Below are 24,575 nucleotides of genomic sequence, written 5' to 3' on the forward strand. Positions count from 1 at the left end.
CTACAGTACCAGTTAGTGCAGGGGAAGCTGTGGTGCTGACCTCAGGACAAGGCTCTGTGTCTGTAACTGCACTTGCTATGGACTTCTGGCTTCTTAAGCTGGGCACAAAGACCCCATTAACTTGTTTGCCATGGTCAGGAAGGTATTTAAACCCAGCTCAGACACAAGGATCTGTGTCTTCTAGAGGGAAGTCTAGCACACCCAAACGCTGTATTTAAAGTAAAAAAAAAAAAAAAAAGTGATTCTCTATAGTTATCCACGAAGAGAAAGAGGCCAAATAACTATTCCTCCAAGCTAAGATGAAAGCTGGACTGCATCATCTGGGTGGCTTTGGGGACAAAGGATCCAAGAGTTTGTGTATCATTGTATGCATTATTATTTGTCCCCAGGAGACATATTTGAAGGCATGGCTGAATTTTAAGGGCTCTTACTCCTAAAAATAAAGGGTGTGCCCATGATTGTTTACCCATGAGACTATCTATAACAGAGAGAGCATCCTTTGTGCTGCCGTTGGGACAGGTGACCTCTTTCTGTTTGAAAAACCCAGCTGATGTTCCCACATGCCTTAAGGAATAAGTCCATTGTGGAGATCAGCTTTAACAGAAGTATCTTATTTCTCAAAGGCTGGTAGATCTGTCTATATTTTTTAAAAAAAGTTTTAGATTTTTAAAGTTTTTTTTATTTTAGCAAGGGCTTCTTTCTGTTTTCCTTTTGCAAGGCATCTTTACAAACTATCTTAAAAACAAGGCCCTCACACACCACTGATGTAAACTTCTTCTTCTCTCTTTGACATTATGAACAATAACCTAAAGGGCTGCTCAAGCACACTTCCCTTGTTTAGCCTTAAACCCTTTGTCACCAGAGTTTTTTTCTTCCCCATAGACTGAGTCAGCCAAACCTAATTACCCTTTAATCAGTAAAATCAACACCTGCTAACAGGGTGGGCTCTTTTCAGCAAATAGTGCTTCCCTTTTCCAGGGTGCTGATTAATTTCCTGGGGCCCTGCTATTTCTTTGTCGTGCTGATAAGGAACTTTGACTAATAATCTGGTAATGCATATGGTTATCTCATGCCTATAAAACAATAGTAGTGAATCTCCCTCTTGGCAAGGGCAGCAGAACTGGGAGAATTATATATAGATGTCAGGAGCCAAATGTCCTGATCTTTTATTTTTAAAAACTTAGGCCAATCCTGGAAACCACAGGTAGAGAATTTTGGCATGGGGGATTAAGAGTCTCGGGTGAAATAAATAAAGAGTAAGGAAGTAGAAGTTTCTGGTCTTTGATCTTGCTTAGGCAACCCTCTGTGAAAGTTTAGGTGGCAGGATTGTCTGCAGAGAGCAGGGACTGGGACTGGACTGGGACTCCTGGTATGGACCATTGTCCTTCAGAGGTAACTCACCTGCACCTTCACTGTAGATCCTCTGTTTGTGAATAGATGTTCTGTGGGAAGGAGGTTGGTTTAGGTGCAATTCAGGCCTGACCAGCCTCTTCCTTCCCTGTTCTAGGTGGTAACAGAATGGGCAGAATTCAAACTAAACCCTTTTGGCACACAGATCACCCCATGACAGATTTCTGGTGTAAACATTGTGTTGATGGCAGCACTCTTGAAAATGCCTTTCACATACAATCTAACAGCCAGTCTGATTTTCAGACTGAAACAGTGTTAGAGATTTCAGCATAAGAAATTGTTTACAAGTGCATTTAGCTCTGAAAAATATCCAGACCCTTTTGGTCTGAGGTCTTTAATTCTCATTTACAGCTCTAAGATGAGTGTTTTTGGCAAGTTAACTTGATTCCATGTGAATGAACTGAGCAAGGGAATGAAAACCAATTGCAGTTTTCCTTGGATATTCCCACTGAAGTTATATTCATTGGATAGAAGCTGCAGCTTTGTTCAGCAGCTGTCTCCCTGGCACTATCATATGTCATAGGATCCTGCATCTCCTGGCACTGTCTCCCCTCCCCTGCCCTGGCAGCCCCACACAGTGCTGCTCAGTGGGTTTGTACAGTTTGTATGCACAGCCTGGTCAGTGGCTGCTGCTGGCTTTGCCTATGAAAACTCTACCCAGCTCTCTGTACTAACACTAAGCCTCTGCTCTGCCATAGATATTTTGGTTATGTCCATTATTTATGTGCAAAACTATGCCCAAGCTGCACCTAACGCCGATGCCCAAAACCTAGGATCTCCTTCCCGTGTCCAGGAAGAACAAGGTCTGCCAGTCCAGTCCAGCTCTGTGTCCTGAGAGTTCAGCTCAGTTCTTCCGAGTTAGCATGGCTGGCTTAATGCTGCCAGGATGCAGCTGGAGAAAGGCAGGATCAAGAACTGGATGTGCTTCCAGGTGAGCTGGAGCCTTCTTTTTAACTCTGGAGGGTGAGCAGTGTTTGGGTTAGCAGCTAAGGTTGGGCTTGTTGGAGGTTAAAGCAATAATTATGGAATTATTATGGAAGGAGAAAGGTGTTCTGGATCTGAACACCACAGGTTAGGATCTGCATGAAAATCCTCTGTTGTGTTTGATAAGGGGAGAGTAGTCCAGTGGGGCAGAGGGAGCCTGGCATGGCTGTCAAAAGAAGGAGGATTTTGAACATGTGGGATGACACCAGTCCCAGCCCTGCAATAAGATCCAGGAGGTTTTGATCCCTGGGCCTATACAGAGCCTACTCCATGGCAGAATCATTGTCAGTGGTGGATGTATCTGAAGAGTTGTCCTGTCACCAGTCTGGCAGGACAAGCACTGCTCACACTGATTCCAGCAGCAGCTACAGATATCCACTGCTCCAAAACTCATGTGGATCATGGAATAGACTGGAACAGACAATTTCAACTGGAAGGACATACAGCAAACATCTAGTCCCACTGCCTGACCAGTTCAGGGCTGAGCAAGTGAAGTCATGTTATTGTCCAAATGCCTGTGAATTCGGGCACTTTGTTTTGGGCTCCCTCATTTGAAAATACTGCTTCTTGTCTGTCAAAGGTCTCTGGGTATCAAACAACAGCTACCAGGTTTCTTCAAGCCCCCCTCCCCCCCAGGACACCTCTCCCCCCCTAACAGCTTGTAGTGCCTCTGTCAGGCAGCTGCACAGTAACAGTCTGCAGCAATTTGGGGTGAAGCGATGGCTTTTAGGACCCTGGGACCTCTGCCAAGGCTCAGGTAGGGCTGTCTCATTCCTCAGCCGGTATCCATTCACTCCCAGGGATGTGTGTGTGTGTGTCTGTGTCTCTGTGTGTGTGCCTGTGTGTCTGTGTGTCTCTGTGTGTGTGTGTGTCTGTGTGTGTGTCCGTCCGTGTGTCTGCGTGTCCATGTGTCTGTGTGTGTGTGTCTGTGTGTCTGCGTGTCCGTGTGTCTGTGTGTGTGTGTGCGTCTGTGTGTGTATGTGTGTGTGTGTGTGTGTGTGTGTGTGTCTGCCAAGTGCTTTTCCTTCCCCCGCTGCTCGCTCTGATCCTTCCAAGCAATGGGACTAACACTGCTCTCCGGGCAATGAAGAGCACTGGAGTGGGGCAGAAAGTCCTTTCCTTTTCTTTGGAATTAAAAAAAAAACAACAAACCAAGCCGTGAGGATTCTTAAGGATGTGCAGCCCAGATGTGTCTCCCACCTCCACCTTCCTCCTAGGGCTCGTGTGCTTGACAGCTTTCAGCAACTTCGCAAAGACTTCTGCAGACTTCTCAGGTAAGGCAGAGACCCCGATCCCTTCCTATGCTGGGTGGCTGCTTGTGGAGCTGTTGTTACAGTGTTCAGGAGCAGCTCAGGGAAGGCAGATGTGACCAGATCTGGGGAGTAATTTTAATCTTTTTAAAAATAAGCTGATGAAAAGCATCTTCTGTCAGAGGATTTTGATTTTGTTGTAAGCCTTTCTCAATAACCCTTATCAAAGCTCTTTCAGCAGAGTCAGTCTGAATAACTTGGTGAACAGGGAAGGGAAGAGGGTGAACGTGTGTAAGTTTATGCTGTGTTTTGTGCTGTGTTTCTTTGAGGAGTGAAAAGAGCTAGATCAGGAAAAGTTGGTGGAAAAAAAAAAAGTGGAAAGGTGTTGGACATAAATGATATTTAACAGAGTGAAATCCAATAATTTTGTAATGTGCCAAATTTACTTCCTCTTAACATATAGCTCCTGATTGTTGCAAAAGCCCCCAGAGATGAGATAAAGGAGTTGTTAAATGCACAGAATGAGCCCATGTTTGCCTAAGCTAGGAGAAGGGTCTCATTTCTAAATAATTTCTGTATCTAAAAGTGTTCATTGTACTTATTTCAAGTTGTACACAGTAGGTACAACAGAAGATACAGAGTTCCATATAAGTTTTCTAACTATGTACAGCTGTATCAGTCATTTTAAAATTACTTTTCTGCTTGTCTTTTTTTGTGAAAGCACATATGGGTCAGAGAAAATACAGAGGATCTCATTTTACACTTGAACAGGGTTTATTAATTTGCTTGGGACTGCCAGTGAGGGTCACTTTGGTCCTGTGATATCAGTTCTAATTTGGGGTCTTAGTGTGAAGATCTTGTCTGGCATATTCTTTAGGTGTGTGCTGCAAAACTCTTGTAGGAGATAAGAGTTGCCAATTATAGTCTGCTGATGAAAAAGTGCTCTTAGAAGGATCTAAGTATCCCTGAACTCTGGTTTCAACTCATCCCAACACTGCTGCTCTCTTCTGTGTGCTGAGAGAGATTTGTGTTAGAAAGGAGGAGCTTGTGGTGGTGGGGGATTCTGTACCCAGTAGCTTGAAGTCTTCCTGGGAATTGAAGGGGGCTGACTTGCTTGTGATTCAGTGCCTTGGGAGGCAGATCTGTCCTGGGGGCTGCCATTCAAGGCAGATCTGCCTCTGAATGGGAAAGACTCGGGCATTTCCCTGCTTTTAGGGTGTTTTTATCTCTTGGCATTGAGTTTTCTCTGTGTTCCTCCTCCCAAGCAAGTTAATGCAGAAGAGGTGCCTGGAGTGGTCACAAGAGGGGCTAAAGCTGCAATGGGGAAAATACTGATCCTTCTAAAATATAGATAAAGTTCCTTCCAGCCAGGGCAGATTGCTAAGCATTAAAAAGTGCAAAAGTATCCCAGAGCAAGGGTACTTCATTCTGTGATTATGTGAAATATAGCCAGAGAAATGAAAGCAAATTCAGTAGGCTTTGTTGTTGCTGGCAGGGTGGGCAGAAGCTTTCCTTTTTTAAAAAAAAATGGATAAGAAGGTTGCTGATAACAAAATAATGTTTTCTGCAACATCCAGCTGTACTTTCAGTCAGCAGGAGAAGAGGAGTGGCTTAAAACCCTGTGTATGTGCATGGCAAGGCTGTGCTGGGTAGCAGGGTCTGTAATCCCTCCCAAGTGTTCCCACATCTGGTGGAATCTTCCACCAAATCCCAGCTACTTTTTCTGAGAGCTGGCTTGGCAAACATCCCCAGCCTTGTTGGACTGAATGTACCTTGCAGGCAGGAAACACAGTTTGCTGCAGGAAAGGGCTGTACCCAGTGCCTAGCAGCTCAAATCATGTTTTTTAAGTTCAGTAGCCACAAGATGAAAGAGTAAGAAAAGGTTCAGCATTTCCCATATTGCACCTCATACTTCCCACAATACGTTTTGCAAAGACCCCATTTGTCTCCCTCCAATCCTTAGGGGATGCACCTCTGGGAAGTAGTGGCCCAGATAACTCTTCCTGCCTGATGGAGCACCTTGTGTGTTATTGGTACCCCTCTAGATGCACTGTCAGCTGGCTTGAGAGGTGGAATGGAAGAAGCCTTTTGGCATAATTTGACTGTAATTGTTTCTAAGCACTTATATACTTCTTCTATACTTTGGTGTGTTCTGCATTCTTCTGGAACTGTAGAGGTAAACATCTCTGGGGAAGCCTCACAGCCTTACCCTGTGCTATCCCAGCTACAGGTGATGCATCTAGAACATGAATGGTCTGCAGCCCAAGGAGCTGAATGGATTTGTATGGATCACTGCTGCTGAGGAATGGAAGGCTTGCTGCAATCCCAGTATGCTGGAGGGGGATGATCCTGCTCACTGGGATGGAAGGGCTTTTCCAGGTTGCAAATAACATTACTGTCCAGAGAGAGCAGTTGATGCTTCTTGGAGGAGAATGATTATTATTATTAGATTATTATTATTAGACATTGGAATGGGTTGCCCAGGGAAGTAGTGGATTCTCCATCCCTGGAGATATTTAAAAAGAGACTGGATGTGGCACTCAGTGCCATGGGCTGGGAACTGCAGCGGTAGTGGATCAAGGGCTGGACTTGATGATCTCTGAGGTCCCTTCCAACCCACCTGATTCTATGATTCTATTTAAAAACTCAGTCCTGTAGCCCTTGTTTAGCACTAAACAAGGTTCTCAGGTTGGTTTGGCTCAGCCTTCTAGGGTGGTGCTGGTGTTAGTAATGGGTCACTGGTGAGGGGCCAGACAGAGGGCATGGAGCCAGCCCAGGAAACAGTTTAGGAACAGCCAGTCTTGAGCTCTAAGCAGATCAGAAGCAGCAGTGATCTGACCACTGCAGCCATGGAACAGGAGTGCCTGAAAAAACAAGACTTACACCCCCACCCACGTCCCACTGCTCCCAGTACTCTGACACTGGGTCTTGAAGATGGGTGTCTCTTGGCTTCAGGAAGATCTATTTTTCACACATGAGAAGGCAGCCTGAGAGGGTAGGAAGAGATATGGTGAACTGTGTTGCTCACAGAAAGCACAGGCAGAGCTGGTGGGGATCTCCATCATCTCCAAGTCTCTGAGTGTGTGGCTTTATCCTGTGGCTCCATCCCTGTTTGAACAGCTCAAATGCCACAACGTGAACATGATGAGTGCATGTCCTGCTGGGGACTGGTGCAATCTGAGATGTAAGAATTAAAATTCCTTTTAAGTGAAGTATTTGAACTATGTGAAGAGTTTTGAAGTTGTTTTCTTTAAAAGTTCTTTAAACACTGATGTTTGCAGGAGGGTGTGGGGGTAGGAAGCAGGTCCTTGGGGAGAGAGTGGAGTTATCAGGCACTTTGCATCCACTTCTTTAGAAAGCCTGGACTTTTTCTCTGTGCCTGCCTCTTGGATCTAATCTCATTCTGTGATCTGTTCTTGTGCTCAGGACTGTTTGAAGGCTCAGGCCCTAGTGTCATGATGTGTCACATACCCCTTATGTTCAAGGTGACACTTAAGGACTGGTGAGATGTGAGGTAAGAGGCTGGTGTTTTGAGTCCCAGTGCTTCAGCTATGGACCATTAATTCTAACCTCACTCCTAGTAATGAACTCTCCAAGATCCCTCTTGGGTGATCTTCACCTTTGTTTTATCCCTTTTCTACTTGTGGTGGGAGTCCAATGGCTTGGGCTGCCTGATGAAGCTTCTGCCACAGCTTCTGTGTAGGCTCTGGGAGGCAGAGATTCATGTGCAGTACCCAGAGCTTGCTCCTTAGAGGGACTGGGTTAATGAAAACAGGGCCAAAAGAAGTCTTTGGGGCTAACTTGAAATGCAGGCATTGGAGGATTAGTCAAAAATTTAGCCAACAGCTATTGCTCATATCCTGTGTGCACATGATTCCTGTTTCTGAATCTAACTCATGCAAACACATGTTGAATTCTGCTCTGCCCACTGCCAGCCAAGGTGACCATTTAATTTCCAGCTCCACACCTGCAAGGAATTAGGCTTATGTGATTATGATGCTGTGCTCAAATTGTGTCCCCTCCCTCGAATAACTTTCACATTCATGAGCCATTTTCAGGCACGATGGACAGTAAGGCAGTGGCATCAGATCTACACAATTGCTACAAGTTTCATGTCAGCAAAGTCAGATCCCTTTTCTACTGCCACAGGACAGAGAAGGCTGTGCTGTGAACTCAACCATTTGCAGACATCAGAGAATCCACCACAGGGCCCTAAGCCAAAACCTTCAGTTTCCAGGCTTGGAAATAGCTTTGATGGAAGCTCTTGCCTTGTCTGACACAGGAGAACCCAGCTGTGGGAGATCAAGCTGTAGGAATAACAGTCCCAGTAGTGCTACTCCCCCTGGGCCTGCTTTAATATTTATGTTCTCTGCATTACATTTGGCACAAGCTGGGTGTGAGCAGCACTTTGCTTAAGGAATCTGATCTGGCATGGAGCCAGGTGAATCCTGATAAATCCCATCCACACCCTGCAGGTGAGCCCTGGGTAGCTTTTGGGAGCCTGGAGGCTCTTCCTGGCTTTGACAGCACACACAAAGATATTTTGGTGTGGTAGTGGGTTTTTTGTTTTTTGTTTTTTTTTCTCTTTTCTCCAAGCATGGCAGGTCTCAAGTGAAAGCTGCTTTTGCCACCTCCCTGCTAATTGGCTGAGTGTGTTTGTTTGAGCTGATGAGAACTGGAGTTGGGAGGGGAAAGGCACTTTTTCCTGATTGCATTTAATCAGTCCATAATAAAGGCAATTTGTTTGACAAGTCCATTCACTGAATTATCACCAAAATCTACATGATAACAGCTTCTGAATGGCTTTAGTCAGACTTTGATACTGGTTTTGGAGCCCTGAATGGGTGGATGGTGTCAAGGGAGGGTCTGAGGTTTCCAGGTATTGACAGCTGTGGGCTGTGGAAGGGCGATTTTCAAGAGAAAGGCAGATACAATTTCTTTTCTAGTGTGGAGGTGCAACTTAGTTATTAAGTTTGTGCTTTTGACCCCAGAGGCAAGGAGACATCCTTTAGATTTTGTTTAAAGACTGGGGGAAACTCAGGCCACCTCTATACCTTCTCTTGGTGAAGGGCTGTGAGTGATGAGGTTGGAAGGACCTCAGCCTGCTGCTTGAAGAGTTCCTTGTCCCTAAGTGATGTTTTCCTCCTCAGCTGGTGGTCCCATGAGCCAACCCATCCATCACAGCTGGTTGGGCAACACTTTGGTTTGATGAGGGAGGTCTGTGCTGGGGTAAAGAAGTTCTCCTTTGCAGAGGTGACAAAATCCAAAACCTCATCAAAGCCAATTAAAAAAACACTTCTGGCTGCTTCTGGCAAAGTTCTGGAAATGTGGCTTCAAGGTGAGAAGTAGGGAATGGGTCTGCAGAGCTGGAGGAGGGGGGCTGGGTCTGGCAGTTCTCCCCAGGGGGAGCTGTGCTTGGTTTTGTGTCACATCTCATCTGCCTGTCAGTGAGCAGCAGGGTAAAGACCTCAGAGAACTGAAAGTGTTGGAGGAAATCAGTGAGGGGATATCACATGCCAGTTTCCTGCTGTTTGTGAGAGGAGAAGGAAGAGAAGAAGCACAGAAGCTGGGGCTATTTTTGTGCCTCCGTGAGTTGTTCCAGGTTGTCAAGAGGGATGCAGCATCACGGGCATCAATACATTCAGCACAGATGCAAGTGTGTGTGCACTCCTGTCCTAAGACCTGGTGCTCCAGAAAACACTGTGGATTTCTCAGCACTATGATTATAATATTGTGAGGAAGCATTCAGAGCTTGCAGCCTCTTAAAAATGTTCAGAGTTCACTTCTTCTGACAGCTGAAGGAACCCAACTGAGCTTCAGGAAGAGAAACACATGTTTCCAGTTCCATGTGTTTGTGATGCTGGGCAGTGACCAGAGGCACTGCTGGGGAAACCCAGCTATGGGTCTGCATCTGCAGTGCCAGGGAAGGGAGACACAGCTGGGGAGGGATAGATGGGGCTGCTGTGGGTGCCAGGATATCTCATGAGGGGTCTCTGTGTGAAACCCCATATAGGCAATGGCTATGTCAAGAGTCCTGTGTATGCATCTGGCTCCCATCATGTGGAAATCCACTGTTTGAGCTATCAGAGCTGTCAGCAGGAGCCAGGAGACCCCAGGGATCTCAAGGTCTGTGTGATGATTGGAAATGTTTCTGTAGAAACTACTAATTGCTGTGGCCCAGAAGCTGATCTGCTGATGCAAACTTCTGTCAGTGCCAGGAACACTTTAGAAGTATTATTAACATAAAAAAACCCCAACAGCACAGCAAAACAAGAAAACAACCAAAAACCCAATCCACTGACTGAAAAAAACCCAATCCAAAACCAACCCAAACTCCCCAGAAATCCACAATGGTAATTTTAATCACTTCTAAGTATCTTAGTTTATCTGTACCCATAGATGCACACTTTATCTGAGGAAAATGTCTTTGTAGCCTTCTTCCTCTGACTGTGTTTTGTTAGGGATACGATGCTGCAGAATTAAAGAAAGCAAATATTTATATCCCCAGGTAAAACTTGTTCCCTGATTTAAGACTCTGTGAGAGCAGATTTTATATAACAGTTTGGTAACAAAAAAACAAACCCTAGAAATTTTAACATACCCTTTCTCAGCTGAGATATTTAAATGCTAAAATCATAATTTAAGCTATGGGGGGAGGTGAGCATAGTCTCTGTGGGGGGGTGGAAAACTATGTGTTTACTCTTGGCACTTGAGCTGATCCTTTTGTTGATGCTAATTTAAACATGGCCTGATTTCCCAAAGTGCCTGGTGTTCAGAGCTGAAAATTGGAGTTTGTGGTGTTGTGGTGGGTGTGCAGTGATTTAGGTGGCCAACCCCAGGATGGTTTACATGTCTGGTTTGAAATTGGCTGCTGGTGCTTGGCATGTTTGTGCCTGTATACACTGAACTTTCTGCTTTCTGTTCCAAGATAGCAATCCCAGTCTCTACGGGGGACCATTTGAAACTACCCCTGGGCTTTTTTGTGCTCTTGTAATTCCTTTTTATCCAGATACCCAGATTCAGTCTGTTTCTGTCCCTTGGAAGGGATGTGTCTGTCTGCAGGAACAGCACCAATCCACTGCTCAAAGTAGTGGGGAGGATTTTGGGTCAGATGGGTTTGCTGAAATCCTACACAATTCCTGTTCCTTGTGTCCTTCCTACTGCTGTGCCTGTACTGCTGCTGTGTAGGAATTTTTATGCTTTTTCCAAGTAACAGGGCAAGGGCTAAATTGTGGTCATCTGTGAGGCAACTTTGCTGACATGATGCACAAAAGCCCAGAAGTTAATCCCAATGTATCTGCTTGCTGATTAAATCTAATATAGAAGTAATAATTGTGAACATTTTAAAACAAACTGTTTGAGCTGGTTGTTGTTATTATTATTATCTAACCTAGCTGCTCCTTTTGCCTGAGGAAAGATGGTGAGTTGTGTATCTCTCAGTGTGGGTTTGAGCTGCTCCAAGCTCAGGGAGCTGAGGATATGAGCTCATTCATAGTCATTAAAGTCTGTATGTCTGCTCTTCTGGGGATACTTAATGCTTGGCTGCCTGGAACCTAGTGCATGTCTTTTCATGTCAGAGAGACAATTGTGGTTTGGCAGTTCTGAGCTCCACAGTGCCATGAAGCTTCTCTGAGTTACTTGTGAGTTGGTGGATGTTGTGGTATCAGTGGGGATGGGGCTGCTTTGGGTGATAAGGTTTGCTGGACTATAATCACGGGAAGGTGGAGCAACATGTCCTGGTGTTTGAGCAGACTCAGAGTGGTCAGGATTCAGAAGTGTCCTGGAATTCAGAGATGGATATTGCAGACTGCAGAATAATTTGCAGTAGATGCTGTGGTTGTTTTCAAAGCACAAAGGTGAGCAGGGAAGGTCACCTGCAAGCAAAGTATGCCACATCATTAAGGGTGCTGTGCCTCACTGCTGTGGAAGAAATGATTTTTTTTTTTCTTTTAAAGAAATATTTCCCTGTTAACAATGTTACAATAACAGTAGAAGGCCTACAGGGGGTACAAGAAATTTTATCAGCCACCTACAATCAAAGAACTTCACTATATACTTTTTGGCCATCTTTTAACCCAGTATCAACACACTGGGCAGCAGACACTTGTCACTCCATCAAACCACCAGAACCATCAGGGTGTAAGGGAGGGTTGTTTTCAGCTGAGCTACAGTGAACACTCAATGGATTAGGTACCTGCTGGTGCTGCTTGTTGAAAAGGCACCACTCAGACCACCTACCCTGAGCCCCCCTGTGTGACTCTGTTGTTTTATTTTCCTTTGCTATCAGACGCCTGTGGTTTGGCTGCTCTGACATTAATAGACCTGTGTTGTGTTAGCCTCAAGGGCTGAAAATGGGCTTTTACTCCAGCAAGTAAATATAAAAACAAACACAGCAGTGGAAGAATTTTCTGCTCTTTTTTTTTCTGTGTGGTTTTTGTATCACTCACTGGGCTGGGGTGACCTTCATCCTGTACCTATGACCTGTGGGTTCAGCTGTGATCCTTTATTGTTTCCTTCTCTGCATTGATATTAAAGTTGCTCTGTGGCAGGTGCTCTTCCTGGCATTAATTTCCTGTGTTTGCTGCATTTTGCAAAGGTTTTTGGCTCCCATGTTTTCCCTTGAAGCTGTGTTGGGCCAAGAGTGCAGACACTTGGTGCAATTAGACTGGTTGAGCTGCTGTAGCTGGATTATGTTTAATTTTGTGCCCAGTCTTTGGGAAATCTCTCACCTCTGGGATCTGTGTTGGGCCTGTGAGTGCAGTTCTGCTGTGGCCCTGGTGATGCTCATAAATGTACAGGACAAAATTCTGCACTTTGGTTGTAAAAAAGTTTAACTTCTGTGTGGAATTTTAGAAGAACATTAAGGTTGCAAATCAAACACTTGGAAGTTAAGAAATATTAAAATTAGGGTAGTTTTGACTCCTTGAATACAACCCTTTTTTTTTTAATGTTTTGAGTTACTCTTTAATCAGTCCATACTATCATTTAAACCCCATTCTGCTTGGTGTGAGTGACCCTACAGACAGGGATATTCTTCCCCTTCTGCAAGGAGGATCTGGGGTGTTACCTGCACTGCACAGATGAGGATCCAAGGCAGGGAGATAAGCACCAGGAGCTGCTCAGGGTTTCAGAGGCTGTTAAGTATCTGTCTTTTTTTTCAAGAGCAGCTCCTTACCTATCCTCTCAAACTGTGATGGCCAGGAATATACAGAATTATGTGTCCAATACTGTAATATGTGTATGCAAATGGACTGCAGAGATGAAAATGAGCATTACAGTGGCTAAGTCACTTTTGTAACAGTGTTGTGGGTTAACCCTGGTCAGCAGCTAAAAACCACACAGCCACTTGCTCACCTCTTCTTCCCACTCTCAGCAGGACAAGGGGAAGAAGAAAGGAAGAGTAAAAGCAAGCAATTTTAGGGGTCAAGATAAAAGCAGTTTAGTAACTACTGAAGGAGAAGTGAAAGGAAAAAAAAAAGTGATGCAAAGGCAATCACTCACCACCCAGATAGACCAATGCCCAGTTCCCAGGCAAAAGATTCTGACTTACCTAAGCCCCACTCCATGCTGTTTCCTGCTGAATGTGACATTATATATCATGGAATATCTGTTTGGTTAGTTGGGTCTGCCCAGTTGTGTCCCCTCCCAACCTCATGTGCACCCTCCAAGCTATTCCCTGGGGGAGGTGGAGTGAGAAAGAGAGAAAGCACTGGTGCCCTACAAACACTGTTCGGTAATGATGAAAACATTAAGCTGTTATCAGGAATGTTGTGGTCCCAGATCCAAAGCACAATTTCCTATGAAGAAAATTAACTCCATCACAGCCAGACCCAATGCAGTAAGAGAATGGCAACAATGCACCTGTATTTTATCTGCAATACAAGGTGTGCATATCTGCATATCTGCTTTCGCTTGGCAGATATTATCTGAGCCCACAGTGTAGTTGTAAGAAGGGTCTGGTTTTGCACAGTTGTTTTGTTTTTTTTCTTTGTTCTTAGAGCAGTTATGCTGTGAGAGTTACTTTATATGGGATGAAATAAGAGTACCTAAAATTAAGCTACAAATTTGGGGTCAGTTCTTGGAATGCATTCCAAGAGCTCCTTAAAAATGAATTTTGAAGACATTCCCACTCCTAATTTTTGTTTGTTTCTTTCTGTTTAAATAGGAGAAAAAATATAAACACATCTATTCAAAGACACAAGTAACAAACCTCTGGTGCAGGTGCGATGACTAAAACCAGAGCCTCTGGGATTTGTCCTGTTAATTTCTCTCTAGATTTTTATTGTATGGGTAATCCCTTGGAAACTGAGGTTGTTGATCTGACTGTTTCCAAAGCAAATCTCTTTATGTGTCTTTTGTACCAGGCTGCTTCTCTTGTGTTAACACAGTTTGCTTCTTGGTTTATGTGCTCAAGCTGAATTCCATCTCAAGGATGGAATCCTAAAGTTAATCCTGAAGTTAAAATACTAAAGTAAAACTTTATAAAAGTGAGGTGAGCAGGGAAGTGGCTCCACAGCTGCTGATGAAGCACCTGTGACCTACGCTGTGTTCACGTGTTGGTTTTATCCTTTGCCTCACAATGAAGCATGGCACTGGGTTTTGTGCAGCTAAACAACTTGGATGGAATGAATGATATAGAAAAAAAGACTAGATGAAGACTGGCTGTTATTTGCCAAAAGGTTCTTTGCTTTAGCTGCCTTGTGTGGGATGCAGAACTCCCAGAAGAGGATACTGTCTCTTCTGTAGCAGCCAAAGGGAGATGATGGATTGAATGGGGAGACAGAGGTTGAGCAAGAGGGGGTCAAGACATTTCCTGATTTGTCCTGCCCTTTGGATTGCTTTGGCTGACAGCCCCAGGCTTTCACTTTGGTTTTACTGCTAGAGTAGAGGCTCTGCTCTACCAGACGTTGCACTGTACATGGGGTTGGTGCCATTTGGCTTGGATTTGGTTCAAGTATGCATGTACAGGTAGTATATAGTGCATTGTGGCAACAGTACAGCCAGTGGATGGAGTGTAAAGGTCCATCAGCAGCTGCAGGAAGCTGGATGTTTAGTGTTAGACCACCCATTTTTCTTGCTGGATACATGAAAAAGAACTTTTTTTTTTAAAAAAAAACCCTCACTTTTCTTAATCATTGTCCATATAATTGGAGGGCAGAGTTCAAGTTCAAACTGATAAGATTATTTTGCTTCCCTGAGCTGCATGACAATGGTCCCCTTGGCAAATTAAGCCATGGACCCCCTTCTGCTGTAATGGGAGCCAATCTCATTAGAAACAGAGCTGGATTAGTGAAGAGTCCAACCTACCATGCAGATCCACATTCTGAGCCCAGCAGGTCTCAAGTGCCTTTTGTTCACTCCATCCTCCTCTGCATTTTCCCATCACTTACACATCTGTGTGGTGGAGCTGGTGGTGATTATTTCTGCTCAAGAAAAGCCTGATGGGGGGTGAAAAAGAAGGTGATTTGCCAGCATGATATCACAATGTGTATAATAAAGTGATTTTAAAGTGTTTCCTTTGATTTAATCATTGGAATATGAGACTGATTAAGATGCCTGTTGCAGGGTATTGGAGATAAAGGGCCACTCCTCACTGGTTTGTCCCACGAGACAGAAGACAATCCTTTTCTGCCTCTTTGAATTACTATTTTCTAAAATCAGAAAATCTGGACCTATTTGCAGTAGCCTTCTTCTTGTCTGGACACAGGAAGCTCTTTCTGTTGGGGAAAAGAAAGACCCAGGTCCTTACCTGTATTGGTTCTGTCTGTCCTTCTTGGAGATGGTTACTGGCTCTGAATGAGTTGTGCATGGACTGTCCAAGCTGCTTGATCAAGCTGTGGGGACCAAGAGCTTTGGGCTGGCTCAGAGCACACCGGTGCCAGCAGGAGAGCAGGACTCTGCCTCCAGCAGGCTCTCAGGAAGATGCTGTGGCTCAGGACCAACGTTGAGCTGTGGAAGTGCTACTTTTGGGGATGCCCTAGCTAGGTGGTCTAGCAACTATGGTTCTATGGTCTAGCAACTGCTCCGGTGGGTCAAGGGTTGGACTAGATGATCTCTGAGGTCCCTTCCAACCCGGCTAATTCTATGATTCTATGATTCTAGGTGCAGGCATTGTATGGGCTGCTCTTCTCTGTTGTTTGCTTTCCTCCTTTTGCATCTTCACATTCTGCTTTTGGGATCCACTCTTTCTATCTATCTATCTATCTATCTATCTATCTATCTATCTATCCATCTATCCATCCATCTATCCGTCTATCCGTCTATCCATCTATTGATCTATCTATCCATCTATCCATCTATCCATCCATCCATCTGTCCATCTATCCATCTCTCCATCTATCCATCCATCCATACATCCATCCATCCATCTATCCATCTATCTATCCATCCATCCATCCATCTATCCATCTATCTATCTATCTAATTGTATTATCTGCAACTTTTCCTCCTTCTGAGGTCCCTCAGCTCTGGGAGATGAGTCACAGCCCTGGCTGACTGCAGCTGCTCCTGGGAGATGGAGCCATGCCAAGGATGCTCAGAGGGGTGAATCCCACTGCTTCCCATGTTAAGAGCAATTTTCAGATTCTTAAGGGAATCCTTGGACCCTTGTATCATTCCTGTGTTCTGCTTCTCTGACTTTTGGGTGGATTGCCTGGAGTTTGACTCCTGGCTGGAAGTTCATGCTTGAAGCAATCTGGCAGGGAGGGCAGAGTGTGGACAGTGTTTGAAAGTGGAACAAATGAAAGAATGAGCCTGACCAGTGATTGTAGGAGTTTGTGGCTATTGATTAGCCTGGAGGCTAATGGTTAAGTGCTGAGGGGTCCTGATTTGGTGAGTAATCTAATTTAAAACACTGGGGCTATTCACATAAGGAGAGCTGGCTTCTCTTTGTGCCCACTCCTGATGGCAATGAAGGTTTTTTTGTAAATAAATGTAATTAACACGAACAAAGGTTCACCAGGGTAATTAACACTGCTAAGGTATAACCTCTCTTACTAGCCAGGCTGCAAATAGGCATCTGAAACAACAGATCTGTTTTCTGTTCTTGTTACATCTCTGGGTGTATTTTAAAGTTTCTGAGAAAGATCAGAACAATATAACACCCTTTGACAGTAGCAATCTCTTTTTTTCATGGCACAGCCTGAGCAACCATTCAGACCCTTTCCTTCTGGGATTACTGATTTCCTTTTTTTATTTTTTTTTTTTCCCTGAAATAAAGACAATAGTCCCAAAAGCATGACTTCTGCAGTGATGTGACAGAGCCAGCTCCTATCTTTCTATCAGGCAGTCACTGGCTGCAACATTGTCTTCTCTCTCTCAGGGGGTAAAAATATATAAAGTGAGAAAGAACTCTTTTTCTAAATGTTATTTTAGTGCTGTAAGAAAGAATAACTAATGCCTACCCTTGCAGTTCTTTTTCAGAGGCCACCATCCTTTAAGCACATGAGGGACAATGAGGCACATGGGGAAGTAATCAGATTCAGGGAAATAAATACTGCCAAGCCAATTGACAGCACAGCTCTTGGGTCTCCTGAAGTCTGAGGCTGTAGCCCCCGGTCTGGCTGAAGTGTGGGGGGAGCCTGTGATGAAAGAGACTGTCACACCCCTATGTGTGACATATGCCTGTACAGTCTCAAAGCTCACCCTGACAGCCTGGGGATGGGGGACTCTCTTTTCATGCCTGTCCCTTTTGATTATGTTTCCTGAGTGTCTCCGTGTGTCTTTTCCTGGAGTTTGATTCCCTGCTGGGTTTTGCTGGAGCCCAGACCTCATGGTTACCTGGACTGGGGTGACTTCTAAATCATGTTGGGGCTGGGAAGTGGAAGAGTGTGTGTACTGCCTCATTAATAGTGCTGCCTCTCTGAAGACTTTCGGAACCAGAAAGGTCCCCTGAAGTAGATAGAGAACTCTGAGCAGATGGTTAGACAGATAGTCCTGTCTGGCTGCTGCTTTGAAATGTATGTTTTTACTTGATCCTCTCTGTGACTGCTCAGATGAAGATACTCCTGGACTGGATACCTTTATTTGCACTCCAACACTCTGAAGCATCAGAGTAAGTTCAGAAGGAGCACACAGAGGGTTTACTCCATCCCAGGCAGATGTCATTGCCCTAATGGAAGCACTGATGGATGGGGATGGTGATCGGGCTTTTCCCTAAATACTTGGCCTGGTGGTGGTGGGCTGAGGGTGAGGTCAAGACCCTTTTCTGATCCCAAAGGAATCACCATCAAGACGTAAAAACTTTTAATTTAGGGCTTTTTCTACTGGTGACAATGAGCCTGATTTGCATGGTAGAGAAACTGCTGTGTAAATAGTGTCTGGCTCATGGGATACCAGAGTTCAGCTGTGCTCAGGCTCCTGGTGGCTGTGCAGTGAGGGTAAGATGTTTTCTTAAACATGAGGCACATGGAATGCACACTTATCACAAAAACATGGGAAGAGGTAGGGAAATTTTCATCTGATGGGGTATTTAGACAGAGATTGAGCATGTGGGAAATCAGTGGACTCCATCTGAGGCTTCTTCTCTATGGGAGGGGAGCATCCAGCCCAGGCACAAGCAAAGCTTGGTGTGTTTTGAGTGCTTTGGTGAAGGCTGTTTTATTCTCACTCTGATGGCTTGTTCATAGAATCATAGAATCATAGAATTGGCTGGGTTGGAAGGGACCTCTGAGATCATCAAGTCCAACCCTTGATCCACTACTGCTGCAGTTACCAGCCCATGGCACTGAGTGCCACATCCAGTCTCTTTTAAAATATCTCCAGGGATGGAGAATCCACTACTTCCCTGGGCAGCCCATTCCAATGTCTGATGACCCTCTCTGTGAAGAATTTATTGCTAATATCCAACCTAAACCTCCCCTGACAGAGCTTAAGTCCATGCCCTCTTGTCTTACTGGGAGCTACTTGGGAACAGAGACTGACGCCCCCCCAGGCTCCAACCTCCTTTCAGGGAGTTGTAGAGAGTGATGAGGTCTCCCCTGAGCCTCCTCTTCTCCAGCCTGAACACCCCCAGCTCCCTCAGCCCTTCCTCACAGGACTTGTGTTGGATCCCTTCACAGCCTCCTTGCTCTTCTCTGGACCTGCTCCAGCACCTCAATCTCCTTCCTGAACTGAGGGGCCCAGAACTGGACACAGGACTCAAGCTGTGGCCTCACCAGGGCTGAGTACAGGGGCAGAATCCCTTCCCTGACCCTGCTGGCGACAGTGTTCCTGATACAGGCCAGGATGCCATTGGCCTTCTTGGCCACCTGGGCACACTGCTGGCTCATGCTAGTGCTTCAGTGATAAATCATTATTGCTGTTTCTAATGGGGCTTTTTTACTCCTCTGGAAACTTGAAAACCTGTGGTAACAAGGTAAGGCTGCAGGTTAAATATCTTGGTATGTCTCCAAGGCAAGACAGGCCGGGTGCTTTTTGGTGGTGACTTAATTCTGATTTTCTAGCTTTCCTTGAAATATGTAAACATTCCTCCCTCTCCTCCCTCTAGTTCTGAATTTCCAGCAGGTCTCCAACTACCATGTTCAAGCCCACTCAAGAAATCCATCAAGAGTAATCCACAGCATTGATACTTCAGGGCTGCAGAAGCATTTTACTATGAAGTATAAATACTAATAGCACTCTCTTGCAGATGGAGAAACTGAGGCACAGATTGTACCATCAGCAGCGGGATTCCATTTTCCTTAACTGTTTCAAAGACACATTCACCTCTCTGAAGCTTTTCCACGGACTTGTAGGGAATGAATCATATGACTCGCATTACAGCTGCATCCAGAGATCACTGACATCCCATGACTGCTGGTTCCTCTCCATTCACCCAAAGAAATTCCAGACAGCTAGCTTAGACCAGATGGATCCTGCTCAAAATCACTAAGAGCCCATCTCTTGTGCCTTTCACAGAATCACAGAATCACTTGGCACTTTGATGAAATACACTAGATAGAAAGTGACTCTTTAATCCCTTTTCTTTCTTATTAGGACACTTTTGGCAGGAAACTTCCTATTAGGGTGGTGAGGTATAGAACTGGAACTCTGTTAGTGTCCTTACAAGTAATGTCTGAAGTGGGTTGCTATCCCTGCAGCTTCTCCCTTCCCATGAGGAATGCTCAGCAATACTCTTGGCACTCCTCTGATAGAGCTAAAGAAGCCCTGGGAGCAAGGAGATTGTCCTCAGTGCTTTGGGATCAGTCCTTTTTTGTTTGTATTTTCTGTTTTTCCCTTTCCATGCCTTAATTATTTTGAGGTATGTGTCATCTCCTCTTCTTATAAATGCTCTGCTTGTTCTAAGAACAGAAGGACCTTCATTCACTCTGAAACAACCTGGGGAGTTGTTTTCTTGGGTGTTGTTAAAGCAGAGTAGGTATAAATGCTGCAATTAGGAGGTGATGGGCTCATCTCATTAGTCAGTGGGAGGAAACACTGGGGTCACTGGGTTGGATAATGAAATCTGAAGATAAATTTGGATGTGCCAGATGGCCTGGCATAGTGGTTCTACTGATTTGGAAGGAAGGAGAGCCAATAGTAGCTTTCAAGAAACAAAGCTCTAGCAAGAGGTAGCATGTGATTTCTCTGAGCTAAAAACCTCTTTATGTGTTGTCTCAGTTGACTGGAGATCTGCTGTCTCTTTTGGGGTTTTTTTGGCCAGTTTTGGGTAGTAAGAGACAGGCCTCCAGCAGAAATTAATGAGGCTCTGGCAGTTGTGCCAAAGTTTTTTTTGTGCTTGTATGATCAGTAAGAAGAAATAATCCTGGCATCTCATTTTTTTGGAAGGGGCTGATAATTTAAATATCTTTGTTCTGTAGGGAAGGTTGTGTTTATGGTTTCCTCTTATCCACAAATATGTAATATGTTAACATTCAGAAATCCTTAAACTTGATTTTTTGGGGATGAGATTGTAGGCTCCTTGAGCATAATACTCTCTTTGGGCTCAACTTGTCATTTTCTGGGATCAGGTATTTCATCCTCATTGAAGTAGGCAAGAAACAATGGTTTTGGAGCTTAAAAAAATAAAAAAAAATAATCCAAGCTTTCAGGAGTGACCTCTGGGATAGGAATACCTCTGTTTTGGCTTGGCCCAGTAGAGGCAGTGTAAACAGATCTTGCTTTCACAGGGACCCACTTGGCTCCTTTCATTTCTGTTCATTTTTAGTGTGCTCAGTACCAGCACACAGTGATGGATCAGTACACACTAAGACACTTCCCATCCTGAGCCTCTCTGCAGGGTTGTGACCCCAGAGATAACCTCAAGGTAAGTGGAAATATGTTGGATATTGTTCTTCTCCTTTCTGCCTTGCTCTGTAGCACTCAGTCCTTACTTCTCTCACTTACCCACACCAGTATTTTTCCAGGAAAGAAACAGTGAGCAGGGTTTGCCAAGCTTGGCTGGATTGCCTAAAACAAAAGCTGAGGAAATCCAATTGTATGCTCTGGCCACCTTACCTGGCAGCACCCAGATGCTGTTGGTTTTTTTTCCAGCAAATGTTCAGTGTGAGCTTGTCCTGGGCTCTGGGCCATTGTGGCAGCTCTACTGCTGAGTGCCCAAGCTTGGAACAATCTAATGAAAGCTCTTAGAAGTAAAAGCAGTGTCCAGAATAGTAGCCAGACTTCATCTGGCTGTGAAAAAATGAAAAGTGTATTTATGATAAAAAGCCTTACTGAAAAACATGCTTGTAACTGGGATGCAGCCAGTCAGTGTTCTGTCTCTCCTGGCAGAAGGGAAAGGACTAGAACTGTAGTACCAGTTTAGTGTATTTGTTATTGTGAAGGATTGATGAGCTGGATTTTCAGTGAGTGTACAGTGACATAGGTCTGAGAGCAGTGATGCTGCAGTGATAATAATATGTACACAAACTGAGTGGCCCAAATAGCTGGATCATTCCCCTAGGATCCTTTACCATTCTGGTAGAGTAGTATGGACTCTGGTTTCTTAGCTCCCATCTTGAGTCCTATTTATGTTATCATGGGTCAAAACCAAGACTTCTTTTACCTGTAAATGCCTTGCACACTGCAGCACTGTAGAGCAGTACATGCAACAGAGCCACTTGCAACCCAAATGTCTGGAAGCAGAATTTAAAAAATGTTCATCTGCCAAAAGTCCTCCTTCTCCTCCTGCAAAAGGTCCAGGTCCAGCTGCTGGAAGGAGACTCAGCTGCCTGGCAGTCTGTCCAGCAAAGGACTGAGCAGTAGCAGGGAAAGTCCCCAAGGAGAGGCTGCTGTAAATCCCAGTGTCCCCAGCTGTCAGGCAGGGCAGAGAGGAGATGGATGGGGTGGGTGGGGGAGCTGAGGCAAGGAGAGTTCAAGCATCACCCTGGCCCAGAAGAAGGGAAAATAACCCCAACCCTCAGCAAGGCCTGATTGAAGCTTGCAGTTCCATCAAAGGGGAAAGGTCAGGCTCTGCTTTGTCTGGTGCCCTCAGACAAAAAAACCCCTGTTTATACAGGATCCACGCCTATAAGTTGTGAGGTGGGTAAATGGGCTTGGAGACATTCAAGGCTCCTCTCTCCAGTGATGTTTGTGTTAATGAACAGTGGAAGTTCAGTCTGGGCTGGTAGTAAAAAAGCCTAGAAGAAAGTGGGCAGGTTAAAACCCCACATAAACATTAACTGGAGTTAGCTTCCATGAGAGTTATATTGGTGGCCTGGGGACCCTGCTGCTCAGTGCCTTGGTTCTGCCACAGAAGACATGAGATACGCTGGTGAAGAGGGTGCTTAAAATTATACCTGAAGAGGTGCACCCCTGTATTTACCCCTGCACCCTTTGCAGCCTGAGCATGGTGCAGGGTGCTGACAGCAGCTGAGGGGAAGAAGCTTTCCACACTTCCATGCTGCAGGGACCCCAAGGACCCGATATAAGGTTTGGCCAGACTTGATGGTTTTGCTGGCAGTGAAATATCAATATACTGTGTGCCTGGGGGTCTGCAGTCAGGAGGTGGCTTGAACTCCCTGTGGTGAAGGTCTCTGCCAGAAAAACTTACGTTCTCTCTGCTCTCAGGTGTTCCTGTGTCCCTCAAACATTTGGACAAGGAATAGCTTCTAGCCATCTAAACTCTTATAGTGACATTCTCTGTGTCAGAAACTCTCAGGAGGACTCTGTGTCTCATGTATGAGGAGAGGCTGAGGGAGCTGGGGCTGTTCAGCCTGGAGAAGAGGAGGCTCAGAGAAGACCTCATCACTCTCTACAACTCCCTGAAAGGAGGTTGGAGCCAGGGGGGGGTTGGTCTCTTTTCCCAGGCAACTCTCAGCAAGACAAGAGGGCATGGTCTCAAGTTGTGCCAGGGGAGGTTTAGGTTGGACATTAGAAAGAATTTCTTTACCGAGAGGGTGATCAGACATTGGAATGGGCTGCCCAGGGAAGTAGTGGATTCTCCGTCCCTGGAGATATTTAAAAAGAGACTGGATGTGGCATTGAGTGCCATGGGCTGGTAACTGCAGCAGTAGTGGATCAAGGGTTGGACTTGATGATCTCTGAGGTCCCTTCCAACCCAGCTAATTCTATGATTCTATGATTCTATAATTCTATGATTCTATGAATACTTATCCAAATGTCATAAAAAGGATATTGGGAATTAGATCTGACTTCCTTGTCCTGTCCTGTATTGTGTTTGTAGTGTAAATAAAGCTGCTTGAGATGAAGGGCCTGGATCATTTGGCCTAGCCAAAGGCTTGGACACCTCTTCAGCAAACCAAAGTAAGGACTGGCAGTTCAGGAGCAATTTCTATATGAACTGGGTATTTCCATCAAAGGAGAGGAGGCATGAAGGTAGTTTCAGCCATCTCATTTTAATGTTCTACCATATGTCAGCTGGAGCCCTCTCAGCCACGTTCCAACCTCTCCCCTCCACTTCTGCCCTTTACACAGAGGAGAAGCTGAACCAAGCACAGCTCAGCCAGGCATGGGCAGTCTGGCATCTCTGCTCTAGTCCTGCATAGTTTTTATCTGTTTGAAAGTTACTGGTAGAGAATACATTGATTAATGGCCCAGTAAATTAATTGGCATCCTCTGCAGGTTGCTTTGCAGCTGATGGCTGCTGAGAGCTATTGGAGTGGAAAAGCATCACAAGGTGCCAGCTTACTGGGCTGTGACGGTGCCCGCTGCATGGCAGGACTTTTCCTAACAGGAAAGGAAACAAAGGCATTTATTTCACTGAGGAATGTGGCAGGCAGAGACTGACTCACAAGCAGGGTGGGAGAAAAGAACTTTTTAAAAGCCCCAAACCCAAGGGAAAGAACCCAAACATGTGGTTCAAACACAAAGCTGGCAGTCTGCAGATAACAGAGTCTTTGCCAAAGGCTTGGAGCTCAAAACTGACTTTTGTTTGATTTTCCAGAGTTTGATTACATGGCATTTTGTGTGTTTAAGGGAAGATCAAATTCTGCCCAAATCAGAGGCTGTCTCTCTCCTGTTCCTTCTTCCCAAGGCAGCATGGATGTAACTGAAGTGGGAAGTACAGGCTGTGTTTCTGCCAGCTGCTGCTGAGACACCAGCTTTTCCCAGCTCTCAGTCACTTTATGATCAAGCAAGTGGAGCTATGACTGGGAAATATGGCCTTAAAATATTCCCCATGTGTGCCAAAAAAAATTTTGCTGAGGCTAAATATCAAAAGCAAAAAGTTTCTCTCATCCTGTAACAAACTGAGATTTGGGTCTGTGTGGGGAGCAGAAAGTTCCATCAGGAAAGAAAATGAATGTGGCCAGTTGATGACACATTAAATAAGAAATGTTGCATCATTTTTCAGTGTCAAGGAGAACATCCCCTTGTCTGCTGGATGCATTCATTCAGCTGTTTTGTCTAAGCCCCATTATTTTGTTTCTCTAGTTTTGTGAAATGAGCTACCATCAGGGTTATGTGAGTTGTTTGGATATCAAAGGAAATAAAGCAAAGTGCCTTGCTCTGCCCTGGTCTGAGATGTTGCTTGTGTTGAAAATCCTGCTTTGC

At 45.0% G+C, this 24,575-nt stretch overlaps 1 protein-coding gene across 1 annotated transcript in view; it reads left to right on the top strand.

Annotated features, from left to right (window-relative positions):
- The first annotated feature begins 3,568 nt into the window (after positions 1-3,568).
- Positions 3,569-24,575, top strand: part of EVA1A (eva-1 homolog A, regulator of programmed cell death) — a 205,021-nt gene continuing 184,014 nt past the window's right edge. The window contains exon 1 of the mRNA XM_008490720.2: positions 3,569-3,668. Within this exon, the coding sequence (XP_008488942.2) occupies positions 3,569-3,668 (100 nt within the window). The remainder of the gene's footprint in view (positions 3,669-24,575) is intronic.

The sequence above is a fragment of the Calypte anna genome, chromosome 3 (assembly GCF_003957555.1).
Source record: "Calypte anna isolate BGI_N300 chromosome 3, bCalAnn1_v1.p, whole genome shotgun sequence".
Lineage (NCBI taxonomy): Eukaryota > Metazoa > Chordata > Aves > Apodiformes > Trochilidae > Calypte > Calypte anna.